The 15,130-nt window shown below is 47.9% G+C and overlaps 1 protein-coding gene across 2 annotated transcripts in view; it reads left to right on the top strand.

Annotated features, from left to right (window-relative positions):
- The window catches only part of Atg9 (autophagy-related protein 9), a 55,966-nt gene that overhangs the window by 11,940 nt on the left and 28,896 nt on the right, over positions 1–15,130 (top strand). For both annotated transcript variants that reach the window (XM_077657715.1, XM_077657714.1), the window contains exons 4-11: positions 2,983–3,047; positions 5,458–5,604; positions 5,993–6,128; positions 7,012–7,114; positions 7,846–8,089; positions 8,234–8,428; positions 11,538–11,612; positions 12,690–12,975. In XM_077657715.1, the coding sequence (XP_077513841.1) occupies positions 2,983–3,047; positions 5,458–5,604; positions 5,993–6,128; positions 7,012–7,114; positions 7,846–8,089; positions 8,234–8,428; positions 11,538–11,612; positions 12,690–12,975 (1,251 nt within the window). The remainder of the gene's footprint in view (positions 1–2,982; positions 3,048–5,457; positions 5,605–5,992; positions 6,129–7,011; positions 7,115–7,845; positions 8,090–8,233; positions 8,429–11,537; positions 11,613–12,689; positions 12,976–15,130) is intronic.

Below are 15,130 nucleotides of genomic sequence, written 5' to 3'. Positions count from 1 at the left end.
GAAATTATTTGTCTAATACAAAATTTGGCGAACATTCTGCTAAATATTTGACATTAGGCCTATAGCATAAAAAGAAGAAATGGTCCAGGAATTCTGAAATATACAAAACATTCCTTGTTTTATTGCATAAGGCACCTGAAAGTTTCAATGTTTCACTGATGAATACCTCGCACTACAAAAAGATCGGTTTTTTTCCGGGCAGGATGGCTGTATCTGTAGAGATGGCAACACAAAGCCTTGACCACACATTTCAGACAGATGGCAAATAGTGGTCATAGAACTGCAAACATCACTGTTACATTTTGGGTGGCACAAAAAATTAGTATATTGGGTGGCAGATAGGAAGCAATGCTCTCCGTCGGACACCATTTGATGTTTTAGGCTGATTCATGAGTAATTGTGAAAACTGAAACCAGATTATCTGACATTATCCTAAGGCGTAATGCTACTACTAGCATTATGAAAAATTATCACACAGGCTAAAAAAAAAACACAAAACTGAGGTGGTTTACAAAAGAGTCTAGATATCTGGGTCTCCCATGCTAAGAATAAGAGTTGTGCACTGCGCTCTTCAGTCCTGTGCTGAAAATCACCACTTCATAGTTACAAATTACTTCAAGACTGAAAGTTGGACTTCTTGGCCTACATAACTGATAGCATATGTCGAAAGTTCATTAGTAGCATTAATAATGGCGCACAACATCTGTGACCGGTGACCCATGCTGAATAGGCACGGTACGAAAAGTGTATTTATGCTTTAAACGAAAATTGACACTCGCCCGAGCCACATCAGGGCTACAGTAAAACACTGAGCCATCAATTTAAATATAAGTGGATTCCCACATTCATTTTGCATACCTGATTTGATATCTTTTATGCATGATATCTTTCAGACTTTGCAGATCTCATTGCATTCACATTCATGGAAATTGCGCCTTAAATAGGAGAAATGGATAGCATTCAGGTCATGTTCACATACGTGGACAACAGCGCCTGAGGGTGATATGCATATACAGTGCTCCAAGGATGCACAAAATCCAGACACGTTTCACACATTTCCAGCTACAGTAGAATCTCGATGATATGAATCTCACGGGGTCACAAGAAGTGTTCGTATCATCGAAAAACTTCGTATACAGAATTTTCAAAGGTCTGTTTTCGGCTGATGGGGTTTAGATACAGCCAAGTGTCTGGCAATCACGGCGATGTGTGGGTCATACGTTGCTGGTTACTACTCACTGTGCGCATCACGCGACTGGTGATCTGAATCGGCGATGTGCAGGCAGCAAGTACTTAGTGCTCAAAGGTGCAGTCGCTGCTCGCGCACGTTTGTATCATCTGCAGTGGGGCATGTGGTTATTTGTAACATCCGAATTTCTTTACATTGCACATAATGCACTCTAGCCAGGGCATTTTATGAATTCGTATCAACTGGGATCATGTCAAGATTTTAGTGTAGTAAATGTTCGATCTGCTCAAGGTGCTGAACTCTCTGCTGACCAACATTTTTGGGCATGCAAGCCAGATTGAGAATGTAAAAAGCTTCCATGTTTACCCTATTTACATGATTGTAAGTCGACTCGAATGTAAGTCGACCCCCACATCACATTTCTGAAAAAAAAAACAAAAAAACTTGGAGGTCGTTTATACTTGGCCTTTAATAGAACACGATAGCTATATCCTGCGGCCTCCTCTTATCGCCAGCTGCTATCGGCTGCCGCGCGCGGGAGTGCCCGTGGGCACATTCCAAAACGAAAAATTATTAGTCACTGGACTACTCGTCCACACTTGCGCCATCCTCCTCATTAGTGCTGCCGTCGTGATCGCTGCTGCGGTCTCACAGCTCGTCGTTCTAGCATCGTCGTGCAGCGAAATCCCGCACTTCGCAAACAGCCACATCACGCCATCGCGTGGAACAGCTGAAAATTTTGCCTCGCTGCAGCTGCCACATCTGTCACCGTTGCAGACGTTGAACTTGCGGCCCTGCGCGCATTTCGTTTCTTCGGCTTAAAGAATGATAGCCATCTTGAATGCAGCTGTGAACAAGCGCCGGTCGCTTACCGGACCCGGAGCACTAATGATAAAGCACTACATTAAAAACTTGTGAAACGCGGCCGGCAGTAGTCAAATGCGTCAGAGCCAGAGAGAAACTATGCATGAGCGGAGTAGGCTCTTCCGTCGGCTATCGACACTTTCTGGCGCCACTGCTGTTCCGAGTGGGGGTGCCGCCGCAATTGGAACAGTGGTCCTTCCATCAACTGTCAACGCTTCCTTGTGCTCAGAGTGCGCGGTTAAAAGTAAAAAGAGTAGAAAGTGAATGTGTTATCGCGCCCCCACTGCTTATCAGCAGACCCAATCCGCGGCTACCTGTGGGGGGTGGGCTGGTGCCGGTTTGTTGCATATCGACAGCCACCATTGGCCGTCTTGCACGGGGTGGGGATGCCGGTTCTGTGCGTTGACATAGCAGCTGCTCAAGGCCAGCACCAAGAGCGATGCAACGGAGCCACGCAGTAAAAAATCAACCATGCTGTAGCATGCCTGATATCTCGTTTGTCTAGCCTTTATTTATGGTGCAATGCTCTGGTTCTGATTTTAAGTCGACCACCTCACTTCGAATTTTCGAATTTTGAAAAATAGGTTGACTTACAATCGTATATATACGGTATTTAAAAACAAATGCATCTTGTTTGAGAGAGTTTAACTGCATTCACCAAGATTAACGAGTGCTTCGTTGAGTTGCACTGACGTTACCATGCCCCGTTTAATGTTTTCATGGAGCTCTAAAGCACTTGTCTGTGGTGCACAGCTGTCCTTTTTGAACATTTCTCTTGCGCTTGATTTCTTCCAGGCTGTAATAGGTTTTAGTTGGGAGCTTATCCACATGCAATGCAGACTTGTTTTGTATGGTGAATGGATGGCATGAGGAGTTTGCCTTCCAGCCAAACCTGCAGTGTCTGTGTGCCCCTTGACAATGTGCTGCACGTCTACCAGTACCATCAGAACCATGGACTCGCCTGCATGATGCTCCATGAAATCTTGGAGCTTGTGTGAGTGCCCACCTCTGGATATGTATCTCGCGTCCGTGTCTTACGCATACCGTATTTACTCGAATCTAGGCCGGCCTTGATTCTGAGCCGACACCCGAAAGTTGAACAAATAAAAAAAAAACTTTCCTCGAATGTAAGATGGCCGAAAAAAACAATTGAGAACGAACGGCATGCAAAACGGCACTTATTTCCGCGAGTCTGCTTCCGCTCACTCACCTGCGTCATCGCCGACCTTCGTATCACGTGCCCACGCCACCACATGAAGAGGAAAGGCGGTGAAAATGGCAGCCAGTGCTCATATGCGCTTTTCTAGTACCCTATATTGCCTTTATCAGCGTAGGCTACTGACAGTAACAGCTAAAGTGCTGGCTTCTGCTGGCGGTTCGTGGGGGCACCACCTGCATGCATTTTTTTTCTGTTTTATACGTTGTCATCATATTTTATCAATACAGCGACAAAATCGTCGAAACTAAGCTGACCTAAGAATTTCATACCTCGTGTTTTTAAAAAAAAACTATCGGCCTAGATTGTAATAAATACGGTACATCTTTTTGACTGTAATGGCTCATACGATCGGAGGAAGTCCAAATAAAAAAACAACTAAGAAAACAATGTTCACCATGTAGGGTGTTCATATGGGTCCACTGGCTGTTTGCTTTACTTCTGCTAGGGGGTCTGCACATGCTATAATTTTTTATCTTTAGAAATCCTGAAATTGCTGCTGTGCTGCACGCCAAACAAGAGAACTTGTCACGGTAGATCTGTCTGGCACAAGACTGGTGGGCTCATTTTCTTGCAACAGCGGTGGCACTCAAACTAAGTGCTAAAGTAGCCTATGCTGGGCAGAAGGCACCATTATCCAATGCCCTCTGGCTAGCCAAAATTGATCCAGGGTTTCTCGCCTGACTGACCCTCGCATGATTGTGATCTTGTCGTTATCAGTAGCGCCATCAATTAAACACCTGTGAAGGCCTCAGGTGGGGCGTTACGTAAGGGACAGGAGTAGCAAATCAAAATAACACGAAAATAGATGGCCAAAACGGAAGCAGTGACCAATCCAATGCACTCAGTTCGGGACTGAACAGTTGGGAAGTTCAACTGAAGAAGGCACTCTCGTGAAAGGAAGAGGTAGCTAGATTTTGTAGTGTAACGTGACATATTAGGCGCTCTTTATGCGTTATAATTTTATGCTGAGGATTGCGCAAGTGCAGTCAGACTCCCCAATCAAGCGAGAACCAGCTTTCCGAAGGGTGCAAGCTTTCGCCTGGCCTGATGCTTTGCAGGTCTTTGACCCCATCTTCATTCAGGCTGAAAGTGAGTTAGCCATGGCACTCTGGCCCGGCTGTCATTGTGTCATTCAAACCAAATCATCACCATTGAATACAGTGGAACGCTTGACTGACTTGAAGATGGTTACCCACGGTTTGTACGGCGTGGCACAGGCAGCCACCTAGCCGTGCATTGTGCAAAATGTAAAAAACTGACCGTCAGGTTTTGTACAGCTCGAAAAGTGGCCTAAGTCTTCACCGCTACGCATTCATCATTCCCAAAAACGGGCACAACTGCTTGAGGCAATTATTGATATATCTCTCTTTCTTGGAAAAATCGTCTACCGTGCTAGACGACCCGTGTTTCAGTGGCATCATATCTGCCTTGCATTTCTTTTTGTGGGCGTTTTCATCCTCTTGTATTTAGTCGCCTGTTCTCCAATAAAATCAGCCAGCTGCTAGAAGCACCAGTATCAAAGTGTTTCTTCCGTTGTCCAGTTGTCTTTGTGCCAACATTGTGGAAGAGACCTGAACACACCTCTGAATCCCTGGCTTGCACTGCAATTTCACTGTCAGTTAAATGGGTTTTGTTTTCTGTCCTTAATACAACATTTTGGGCGAGTTGGTTACCTACATTCATTATTACAGCGCAAAGACGGCACAAAACAAGAAGGGGACACAACAGCGCTGGGACACAACAGAAGGGGACACACAGTGCTGTTGTGTCCCCTTCTTGTTCTGTGCCGTCTTTGCGCTGTAATAATGAATTCTGTCCTTAGCGCTGTCATGCTGCCGGCGTTGAAGCGCTTCCAGTTTCGAAAGTTTTAAAGCCCTCAAAGTGTTCACTCTTTATAAAGTCGGATGAGTTCACTCTAGGCACCAGTCAGTCGCTGGCTGTCGTGTTGTCCTCTGTGCTCCTCTTCAATGCCACGTTCACTTGGGCCTATAAACTGTGTGGAGCAACTGTTTGTTTGGTGCTTGCCAGAATTGTGATGTGCTGCTTGAGATTGAGTAGCTCGGTCGCAAGCTAATTCTCGCAATTTTTTTTTAGAGCAGACTGTGCATTATAGTGCAAATTGTTGGTGCTATGCGATGCATGGTTTAGCTGCAGTGTCGCCGTGTTCTCTCCTGTCCCTGTGCAGCAAGTTCCTGTTTGTGGTGCTGTTCTCGACGTTCCTCATCAAATGCGTGGACTACCAGGTGCTGTTCAAAAACGTGCCGCCGCCCCACAATGGCACCAAGGTCACCGTGAATGATGTGGTCATCCCTTGCGGGCAGTGCATCGCCAGGTCTGGTCCTCTTCTCTCTCACCTTTTCAAGGGAAATTTGCTTTGCTTCTTGCACGTAGGGCTCTTGTTGTCACATGTCGCCACAGACAGGGAAAGAATGTAAAGCCTGTGCCGTTCCTGTTGCTTGTGCACATCGGGGTCTGGTGCTACCGTCTCATCACACAAGGCCAGCATTATATACTATATGAAAATTTATTTCAATAAACTTGGTGTCAGTGGAATCTTAAGTGCCAGTTTGAAGTAAACAGGAAGTTTGAATAAACTAGAGTACACTGTAACTGCTCACCCGAGCTGGCATAGTTGGCTCTCTTTATCAAGCCAGTGGCATAAGAGGCATATGAAGCCATTTACGTCTCTTCTGTGATATCTATCCTGCTGGTGTGTGCAGCTTTGGGTTCTTCACGTGGCTGAGCCTGGTGGTGGCCTGGCTATATTGGGTGTTCCGGGCCATCCGAGTCGCCTGCCACCTCGTCCAGTTCCTCGAGATACGCGCCTTCTATGTGCACGCCCTGCACATCTCTGCTGTGAGTGTGCCTTGCTCTTCCTCCTCCCATATTATCACACTCCTTGGCGATGCTCAGTGACTGTTTTGTGAGATCTTGCGGGTCCTGCTTTACACCATGACTTCTTGCCTGCCAAGCTGAATGATCTGTGCTAAGAAAAATAACTTGCAGTTTGATAGCACTCAATAATGTGGCTGTCTCAGTTTAAGCTTTCTTGCCTTTTGTCGGGGGTATTACATAAAGGATGGGATTTTATTGAAAAGAGCAAACAAACGGCGACAATAATTTAGCTTTGAAGGTGATATGCAACACATTCTTGAAAAAGTAGACGATGAAGCGATGTTGACGATCTAGTGGGGTAGGTAGTTCTAGTCCCCTTGCTGCTCAAAAAAAGAACGAAGCAGAAAAGGTAGTAGTGTGCTATGGTGGCCCGGTGTGCCTAGTTGGATTTGTATGGAATCCACGTGCTGGGCCAGGTATTCTGCGTGTCATCCTTGGTGCAGGTTGTTTTATATTGCAAGTCACTGTGCAGAGAAGCCACAAGTATGACATCTCCAGGCTGTGTTTCGTGCTCGGCCCCGTCAGCTTTGATCACGGGTTGTGGCAGTAGGGGAAAGGTGGTGCTCGGAGACGCACTAATTGTTTTTCATCTGCTCCATGTGTTCAGTTCCTTGAAACGAAATGCCTCCAGCGTCCCTTGTGCATGCTTCGAAATGTTTTGCAAATTCAGTGTAGGTAAGAGTGTCTTGCCACCTTCCACAGGAAGGTTGTGATGGCAAAAGAAGCTTTTGGAGGGTCAGTAAGTATTTCATCTGCCTGTTCTTTCCATTCCTTCCTCTGGCCTTTGTTGGTTGCCTGTATGTAGCTCACTTTGTGTCGCTCTGCTGCTGCTGCTGCTGTGCAGAGCGACCTGGACAACATGACCTGGCATGAGGTGCAGAGGCGAGTTCTTGAGGTGCAGAAGGAGCAGCAGATGTGCATCCACAAGCAGGAGCTGACTGAGCTTGGTGAGGCCCAGCACTGAGTACACCGTCCCCCTTTTCTATCCTTGTAGCACTGAGTTATTTCAAGCATTTTGTGTGAGTGTGGGGTCTTCCCAACGGTAACACAACATAAGTTTTCAACAGTTCACGGGGGCATTCGTAATGCAAGACTTGTATGCACAGTGCATATGCCATAGCGTGCTGCCTTTGGTGGCTGACTTAGTTTGACTCTTCTGATAGCTGTTAGTGCTCCTGTGTAGAGTGACCTGGACAGTGTGACCTGGCATGAGGTGTAGCAACGAAACCTCTGGATCTGTGACATTGATGTTGGTGTCCACACACATTGAAGCAGGGGGGGGTAGGAGAGGAGCAGGATTAGGGGGGAGAAAGTGCTTCACAGTGTGGGGTGGTGAGAACAAGAGGGAAGCACTGTATTGCAGAGGGGTGAGAGATCCAGCAGCTGCAATGCAGTGCAAAGGGTGAGGGTTCACAGCTGCAACGCTACACAAAGGGAGAAGATGATTTACCATGGCACAGAACAAAAGGGGCACTGCAGTGGTGGTATTGTGTGGAAAGGTGGATGGGGTTGTTATGTAGCACAGTGTAACATCTGTCGCTGAGTTCTTGCATTACGCAACGTGGCGTAAACATTGTCAGTCTCCTCTTTGTTTTATTGTCCTGCTCCAAGTTTTTAAACCAACAAAGGGGAGCCTTTCTCGAGCAGATTTTTATTCAGTGGATCCCTGCCTGTGCAGACATCTACAACCGCATCCTCCGCTACAAGAATTACATGGTGGCCCTAGTGAACAAGGACGTGCTGCCCCTGCACTTCACCCTGCCCGTACTGGGGCCCGTGGTGTACCTGACCCAGGGGCTCAAGTACAACCTGGAACTCATCCTCTTCTGGTTCCCGGGGGCCCCATTCGAGAACACATGGCACCTGCGTGAGGAGTACAAGCGGCCCGCCCACCGGGAGTTGCTCGCGCAACAGCTCTCCAGGTGATTCTCCTCTTTCGTTTTGCGTCACATTCCCTAGGCTGTGGTAATGGCACGGCCGGGACAGGTTCTTCTGGAAATCGCCAGAGAAGAATGATGGCACTGCAACGTGCCTTTTAATGCTCTCTGGCTTGGTGTGCCACGCAGGCGCATCCTCTTGGTGGGCCTGGTGAACCTGGTGCTGACGCCCCTGGTGCTGGCCTTCCAGGTGATGTACTTCTTCTACAGCTACACTGACCTCATCAAGCGCGAGCCGGGCGTGCTGGGCCTGCGCACCTGGTCTCCCTATGGGCGCCTCTTCCTTCGCCACTTCAACGAGCTCGACCATGAACTCAACACCAGGTGAACAGTCGTGTTTTCCTCCTTGACGGGTATTTCCAGTTCTTGTGCTGTAGACAGAGTAGTAATGCAATCCTTTTCTTACATTGCTGTTGCAGTCAGTTACAAAAAACAAGTAATGTTTTATTTGTTCTGTTATGTGCTCTAAAGAACATGAGATTTCTTGTAATAACTGCTGCCATCTCTGTCATGGTTTTATTTTAGAAATTGTGAAATGAGCCGCCTGCAGTGACTCAGTGGTTATGGTGCTAGGCTACTGACTCGAAAGAAGCGTGTTTAATCCCAGCCTTGGCGGTCACATTTCTGATGGATGCAAAATGCTAGAGGCCCATGTTTTGTGATGTCAGTGCATGTTAAAGAACCCCAGGTGATCGAAATTACTCTGAGCCCTTTACTACAACATCCCTCTTAGCCAGAGTAGCCAGTCTTTTGTGGGACGCTGAACCTCATAAAAGCAAAAAAGAAGGGGAAATTGTGAAATAGTTTGCACTCAGTTTAGTGTTCAAAGCCATCTCTTTTCGACTATTCTTGCTTGGTTGAAAACTACCAGTATGGACCCGGCTGATGCCCATGTACAGTAATCCCTTGTTATAACGAAGTCAGCAGGACGGCGAAAAAATTCGTTATTAGCAGTAATTCGATATAAGCAACCACCCGAGAAAATCTAAAGCAGTCGAGCTTTAATCGCGCCGCAGCGGCGAGGAAATCAAAAGAGAATGTATTCAGTGAAGCAAAACTTTATTCAGGTGCAAGAAAGGCATTGAGCTTTCGCTGTTTTAAGCTCAATTACTGGGTGCGTGCAACCCCTGCTCTAATCTGACCAAGCATTGCACGAGGCTGCGGTCGCCGCCCATGCATTCAACCTTCGGGGTATTTCGAATCGCGAAGGCAGTGGCCGCTTTCATGGGGGGGTCACGGAAATTCCGTGGCTCGAATCTGAGGTTGTGTTTGCTGTGCTCAAACGATTAGCCGCTCATTGTAGGTACGCAGCGCGATCGTGAAAACTTAACCGTTTTGCAGTAGGGGATTCGCATGATTGCTGGGCAGTTTTTTTTTTTCCCCGAGGTGTGTAGCCGTGAAGTTTGCAACGAAGTTTTTGGGCGAGTTTTTCGGCGCACCGTTGTCAACGACACTGTGCTAATTCTACGGTTCAAGTGTCGGTGTTCGCGCAGCATCGCGTCCGCGCCATTGACAGATGTCTAGGAACAAAATTCAATGACCCTACCACACATTTAGACCATTTGTCTGGTCGGATAGCGCGAATCGAGCATAACCGGCTCGAGAAGATCGCCGGGGAAACACCGTGGTTGCGTTGGCCCGCCATGTTGACAACCTGACTTGCCGCTGGCGACGCTCGGATTTTTCGTGTTTTCGCCAAGTTATCTGTCGATTTACATTGTGAAAAGTGCAACAAAGCTAGGGGCGGTCTTTTACTGCGATACAGGGCGATTATGACGAGCGGCAAGCAAATCTCTAGACCGGCTTCTGCAAAGTCGTCTTCCCGATTTGTTAACGTAGCTCCTCGCGTCGAACATGTTAATGGGCTTGTGACCAGCAGTCTCTTGCGACCAGGCAGCAGCTCGACAACACCGTTGTTCGCATATGCAAGCGCGACCTGCGGGTTGCCTTCTCGTTTGAAGTGAAAACTCTTGGGAATGACGTTCGCTCGCTTTCGGGAGTTTCGTCTGCTTTGGCCGATATGAAACGGTTAGGCTTAGTGCCGACTACGGCAGCCAGGGAGCAGCTCAGTTCGTTGCTGAAAGCTCACCTCGCTCGTGATTCGCAAGTGTGCATGGGCTCATCATAATCGGAGGGACACTTCTTTTGTGCTTTTTGGCACGTTTCAGCGCCAGAAATGTTCTTTAGAACGGTAAAATTTTGCTCACCTAGCGCACCCCATGGAATGCTACAGCGCAAGTCTGCCCGCGGTCTTTTGGCCACTTTTCGGCATCCAAGAGACCGTCGTTTTCCGGCATCGCAAAGCATCACGAAAATTTTATTTTCATTTATATTCTATCACAAGGGACACCAGTGATGCTGTTGTGACTGGTTCGGGCGCACTTCCGTTCGCATCCGCTTTAAACAGATGGGAGTACTTGGCACTTGCTTGGTACTTACTACTAGGCAGGTCATCGGTCGTAGGTTTGGTACATTTGTGGCCTGTTCTGTGCCTGCATGAGACTAATTCGTCGGCGGTATTAATTTGATGCTGCATGCACAATAGGGTTGCCGCCTTGGCGGCGATGCCTCCACTCGCCACATCGCTCTAAGCGGGTCAGGCTCTTCGTGCGCTTCGAGTAATGCAGCTTAAAATGCATGTGTTTAGGTCTGGACCAGAAGCAATTTCGAATAAAGCAATATTTCGAGTAAAGCGATTTCGTTATAACAAGGGATTACTATATTTCAATGTTATCATACGTTAGCTAATTTGGACATTGCAGGTCTCACACCAGTTAATTTGATTGAGCTTCTAAAGAGCGGCCGTGTTTAGGTATTACTGGCACAGCAAGCGATTGTGCAGATGGGCTTATTCAAACCTGAATTGCATGCTGCAGACAGAGCCTACCGTGCACCTCTGACGTGTGTGCAGTGGCAGGCGTGGTGAAAAATGGATGGCCGCATCTCTGTCAATATTCCGACCACTTCACATCCACCGTGTTCGCACCTGTCCGTGGTAACAGCAGCTGTTGGCCACACATCGGCCAGTCACACGATCCTAGTTGAGAGTTTGCCACGCTTCTATCCACATTCTTCCATTATGCCGAAACTACGTGCTTGTAATGTGCCGTTTGAAGTTTGTGTGGTGAAGCCACCTCACACGCGACACAGCTGCTTGTTGCACCGTGAAGGACGTCAAGGAGGCCCTTACTGCTTTGGAGGCGACCATTTCCCAGTCTATCGCCGAATGAATTTACTGTGATGCAACCGGTTCTGGCCAGTTTATTTTAAGGTCGTTGAATAATTTGCACTCTGTAATTCAATTCATTAATGATTCGATAATTTTTCGACATCCTGACACTCGTAATAATGAGATTTTACTGTATTAAGTGTTATGAAAAGATGTCATTGCACTGTTCAGCTTGTGTGATCTTGCCTCACGAATGTATCCCAGGTTGTGCCGTGGCTACCGACCCGCCTGCCAGTACATGAGCATCTTCTCCTCTCACATCGTGATCATCCTCGCAAAGTGAGTGGGCGCTATTGGTGGGATCTCTTCTGGCGTAGGCTGATCTGGATGCAGTGGTGGGAATGCTGCGCCACTTGCGCCAACCTGCACTGCTGCGCTAAGCCTGCAACATGCTGCTACAAATTCATGGTTTTTGATAAAATTGCTCTAAGGTTACACCAAAATTCTATTCCAGCTACCAAGAGCCGTCGCAAATGTGATCTCCAGTGTTGCAACATCTAATTCAGTCCGAAAAGTCGAACTCTTGGACTACAAAGTGTCCAAAATATCTGTCTTGAATATATACACTTTCCTGTGAGCTGCATGCAGTTCCTCAGTGAAGTTTGTTTTGGGAGTTCGAAAAATCTGTTTACTGTAGTGGGTCAGATTAGTATAATCCCATATGCTAATCAATGGAAGGTACTGGAACATTCTAGAAGAGGATACCTCATGCATACCATATAAGGGCAGTGGAACTGCTTGCAACCTGAGTTTTGGCAGGAAAATAGTTACCCGCCCGAGGTGATCGAAACTATCCGGAGCCTTTCACTATGGCGTCCCTCATAGCCCAAGTCGCTTCTGGGCGTTAAACCCCATAAACCAGATCAGAAGAACTAGACACTCATTCTAGACACCATAGCAGGTAACCTGAATGCCATCGCACTTTTTTGTTTAAGAGTGTGGTTAGGAAGGCCCCCAAGCTTTTCTTCAGCTTTGTGCCGCTAATAGTACCTCAAGAAGAGCAGCATACTGTTACCTCAAATGCAAACAGTGAGGCACCTGAATTGCCAGGCCTGTTCAAGCCAAGCCGCCTGCACATTGCATCCATTTGAATGCAAGATGGCACACCTTCCACGGCAGTGCAAACTGTACTGACCGCAGCAACAGTGTTCACTCACGACAAATTCATAGTTGGAGAAGCCATTTATGGACTTCAGTCTATCATGAATGTGTACACAGGTGCGTGACTGTTCAGCAGTCTGAAACATCGTGCAGGTTTGAAATATCCAGAGTCCAAAGAACCTGTCTGTGACTGTACACACTTGTGTCGGCCTGCAACCAGCATCCAGCTTCTCTTTCGGTTTCCTCTGCTTGCAGGAATGTGACGTTCTTTGCGGGCTCACTGCTGGCGGTGCTGCTTCTTCTGACGGTGATTGATGAGGACGTTCTCGCTGTGGAGCACGTGCTCAGTGTCATCACAGTGCTGGGTGTGGTGGTGGCAGGTGCACGAGCCCTCATCCCCGACGAGCACCTGGTGTGGCGCCCCGAGCGACTCATGACCAACATTCTGGCACAGATCCACTACATGCCCGATCACTGGAAAGGCCTTTGTCACACGACAGTCGTGCGGGACGAGTTTGCACACCTCTTCCAGTACAAGGCCGTGAGTGCTCTAGGACATAAGGGTTTTCAAACTGTTTACTGTGGAACTGCTAAGTACCTTGGATTGCTTTTTGAGGTTCTCTGAGCACTTAAATCACAAAAAAAAAAACATAAACCCCCAGCATTCCTTTACTCACTCTATTTTTGGACTAATATTGTTGATTGCTTTTAGCAGTCTGTTTCATTATATACAGCCGAGCCCGCTTTAATAAACACGACAGTCACGTGCTGTTTGTTCGTTGTATCCGGATGTTTGCAGTAAGTGGACTGGTCATACTATGGCGTATCAACGTGTGTAAGGGCTGCACCCTGTTTTCCTGAAGGAAAGATTAACAAAAAAAGATTTGTGTAAAGACCGCACCCAAACTTTCCGCCACCCACGCAGGGGTAACCTTCAGAATGCACAGGCCGTGGCCTGCCTCCGTGGTCAGCTTCGGCTGCGAGCAACGATGCGCTTCATCACGTAGGCCACACACGCGCACAGGAGCTTCCAGGTGCCGCCCACGCATGGCGCCTGAGACCGCAGGTCATCATCATCATAAACTTTTCCCTCCGCCGTGAGTTCCCCCCTCCGCCGTGAGTTCCCGCTATCCATATCGGCATCAGTATCGCCATCTCCAGCTTTTTATGGCTGTAAAAGGCACGGGAGTTGCATAGTGTGCTAGTTCACCGTAGTCGTGGCTTTCGTGTGCTGCCACCGAGCGTTGCAGTTTTAGCACAACGGGCAAGCACCTTAATAGCTACACGGCAAGTGTGGGCAGGCAGGAAATTGACGTGCCGAGAGGTGCGTTCGACGATGGTGCAACCAAAAGGATGCATTGAGGATCAAGCGTGCTTTCCGAGGCAAGCCGTGCAAGTGTGGGACAACAGCTACGCGTTGACAACGGACATGCTGCGCGACATCTTATGGGATGAGCGTGCACCAGAGCACAGCACCAGCTCAGAGTCAGGAGACTGTGCGAGTGATGATTGAACGTAGAATAAATGCCGATAATTCCATAATTGGAGTGTTTCTACTTAACAAATTTTTTTTTCGCACATCGCGTGTATGTGCCGCACCCCGAAAATTGGGCCTCGAATCTGGGAAAAAAAGTGCGGCCCTTACACACGTTTATATGGTAGATGACAGCTGCAAAACAAAGTTTTGGGATATGCTGTGGAAGCAGAATTCACAAGTCACCGTTGGCCTGGCAAAGTTTTGATGCTGGTTGGTACTTCTTTGTGCACCGCAGTCTGCAGGGTGGTCGGGTACCACACATTTAGGCAAAGTGCATCATGTGGTGAAGTGTCGCTTTTAATTATGGGCCACATAGCAGCCAGGCACGAAATCTCTACCTGCAGATATGGTCATTTCTGTATCTGCAGCACTTGGGTTTTGTAAGGACTCCCTTTTCTGAGTGCTAACTGGTAACAACCTTTAGCAGAAGATCATGCTGATGTTGCGCGTGGGTGCAGTGGTGGCTGGTTTTCGCAAACACTCTGCACCATCTACACACCATCGTACACCAGAAAACGCTCAACACAGTCTTAGCTTTAGTTTTAGCTACAGTCAATTTTTGTGCCAAATGAAGTGGAGAGGAAATTTGTAGACGTAGCATTGACGCAGTGCAAAAGAAGGGGTCATTTTGCGAATCTCGCAGGGGGCGTTGATGCCCACGGTGTGAAACTCCTTCTTCCAAGTAAAAGCTCGTTAATTCGAACTTCAGTAATTCGAATTTCGGGATAATTCGAACCGTACTACTTGGTCCGGCCTAGCTCCATAGAAGTCCATGTATAAAAAAGCCCGTTAATTCGAACGTGAGTTGGTTCTGCCACGGTTAATTCGAACTACGAGCCGCCGCGCCTGGGCGGCGTGCCGCCTGGCACATGGCCAGAGCAGGCCTTGTCGCGAGGCTGCAGCGGCTGAGTTGCCTCCAAAATGGGGGAGAGAAGGTAAAAGCGGGTAAAACCGGTGCCAGCACCCGGCGCAGAGGCTGGAGGGCAAGGGGTGGCAGCTGTGGCAACAGCTACGCCCTCTCTCTACCTCCGAGAACTGCAGTTTCCGGTTTTGAGCCGCCGATCTCAGAGGCCTAAGAATCTTGTCATATAGCTGCAGTTAACCGATGGATGGCGCAACCAGCACAAAAAATACAGCGAATCCAGTACATCGCAGCTCC

The sequence above is a fragment of the Amblyomma americanum genome, chromosome 3 (genome assembly GCF_052857255.1).
Source record: "Amblyomma americanum isolate KBUSLIRL-KWMA chromosome 3, ASM5285725v1, whole genome shotgun sequence".
Taxonomy (NCBI): Eukaryota; Metazoa; Arthropoda; class Arachnida; order Ixodida; family Ixodidae; genus Amblyomma; species Amblyomma americanum.
This window is presented reverse-complemented; position numbering and strand designations above follow the sequence as displayed.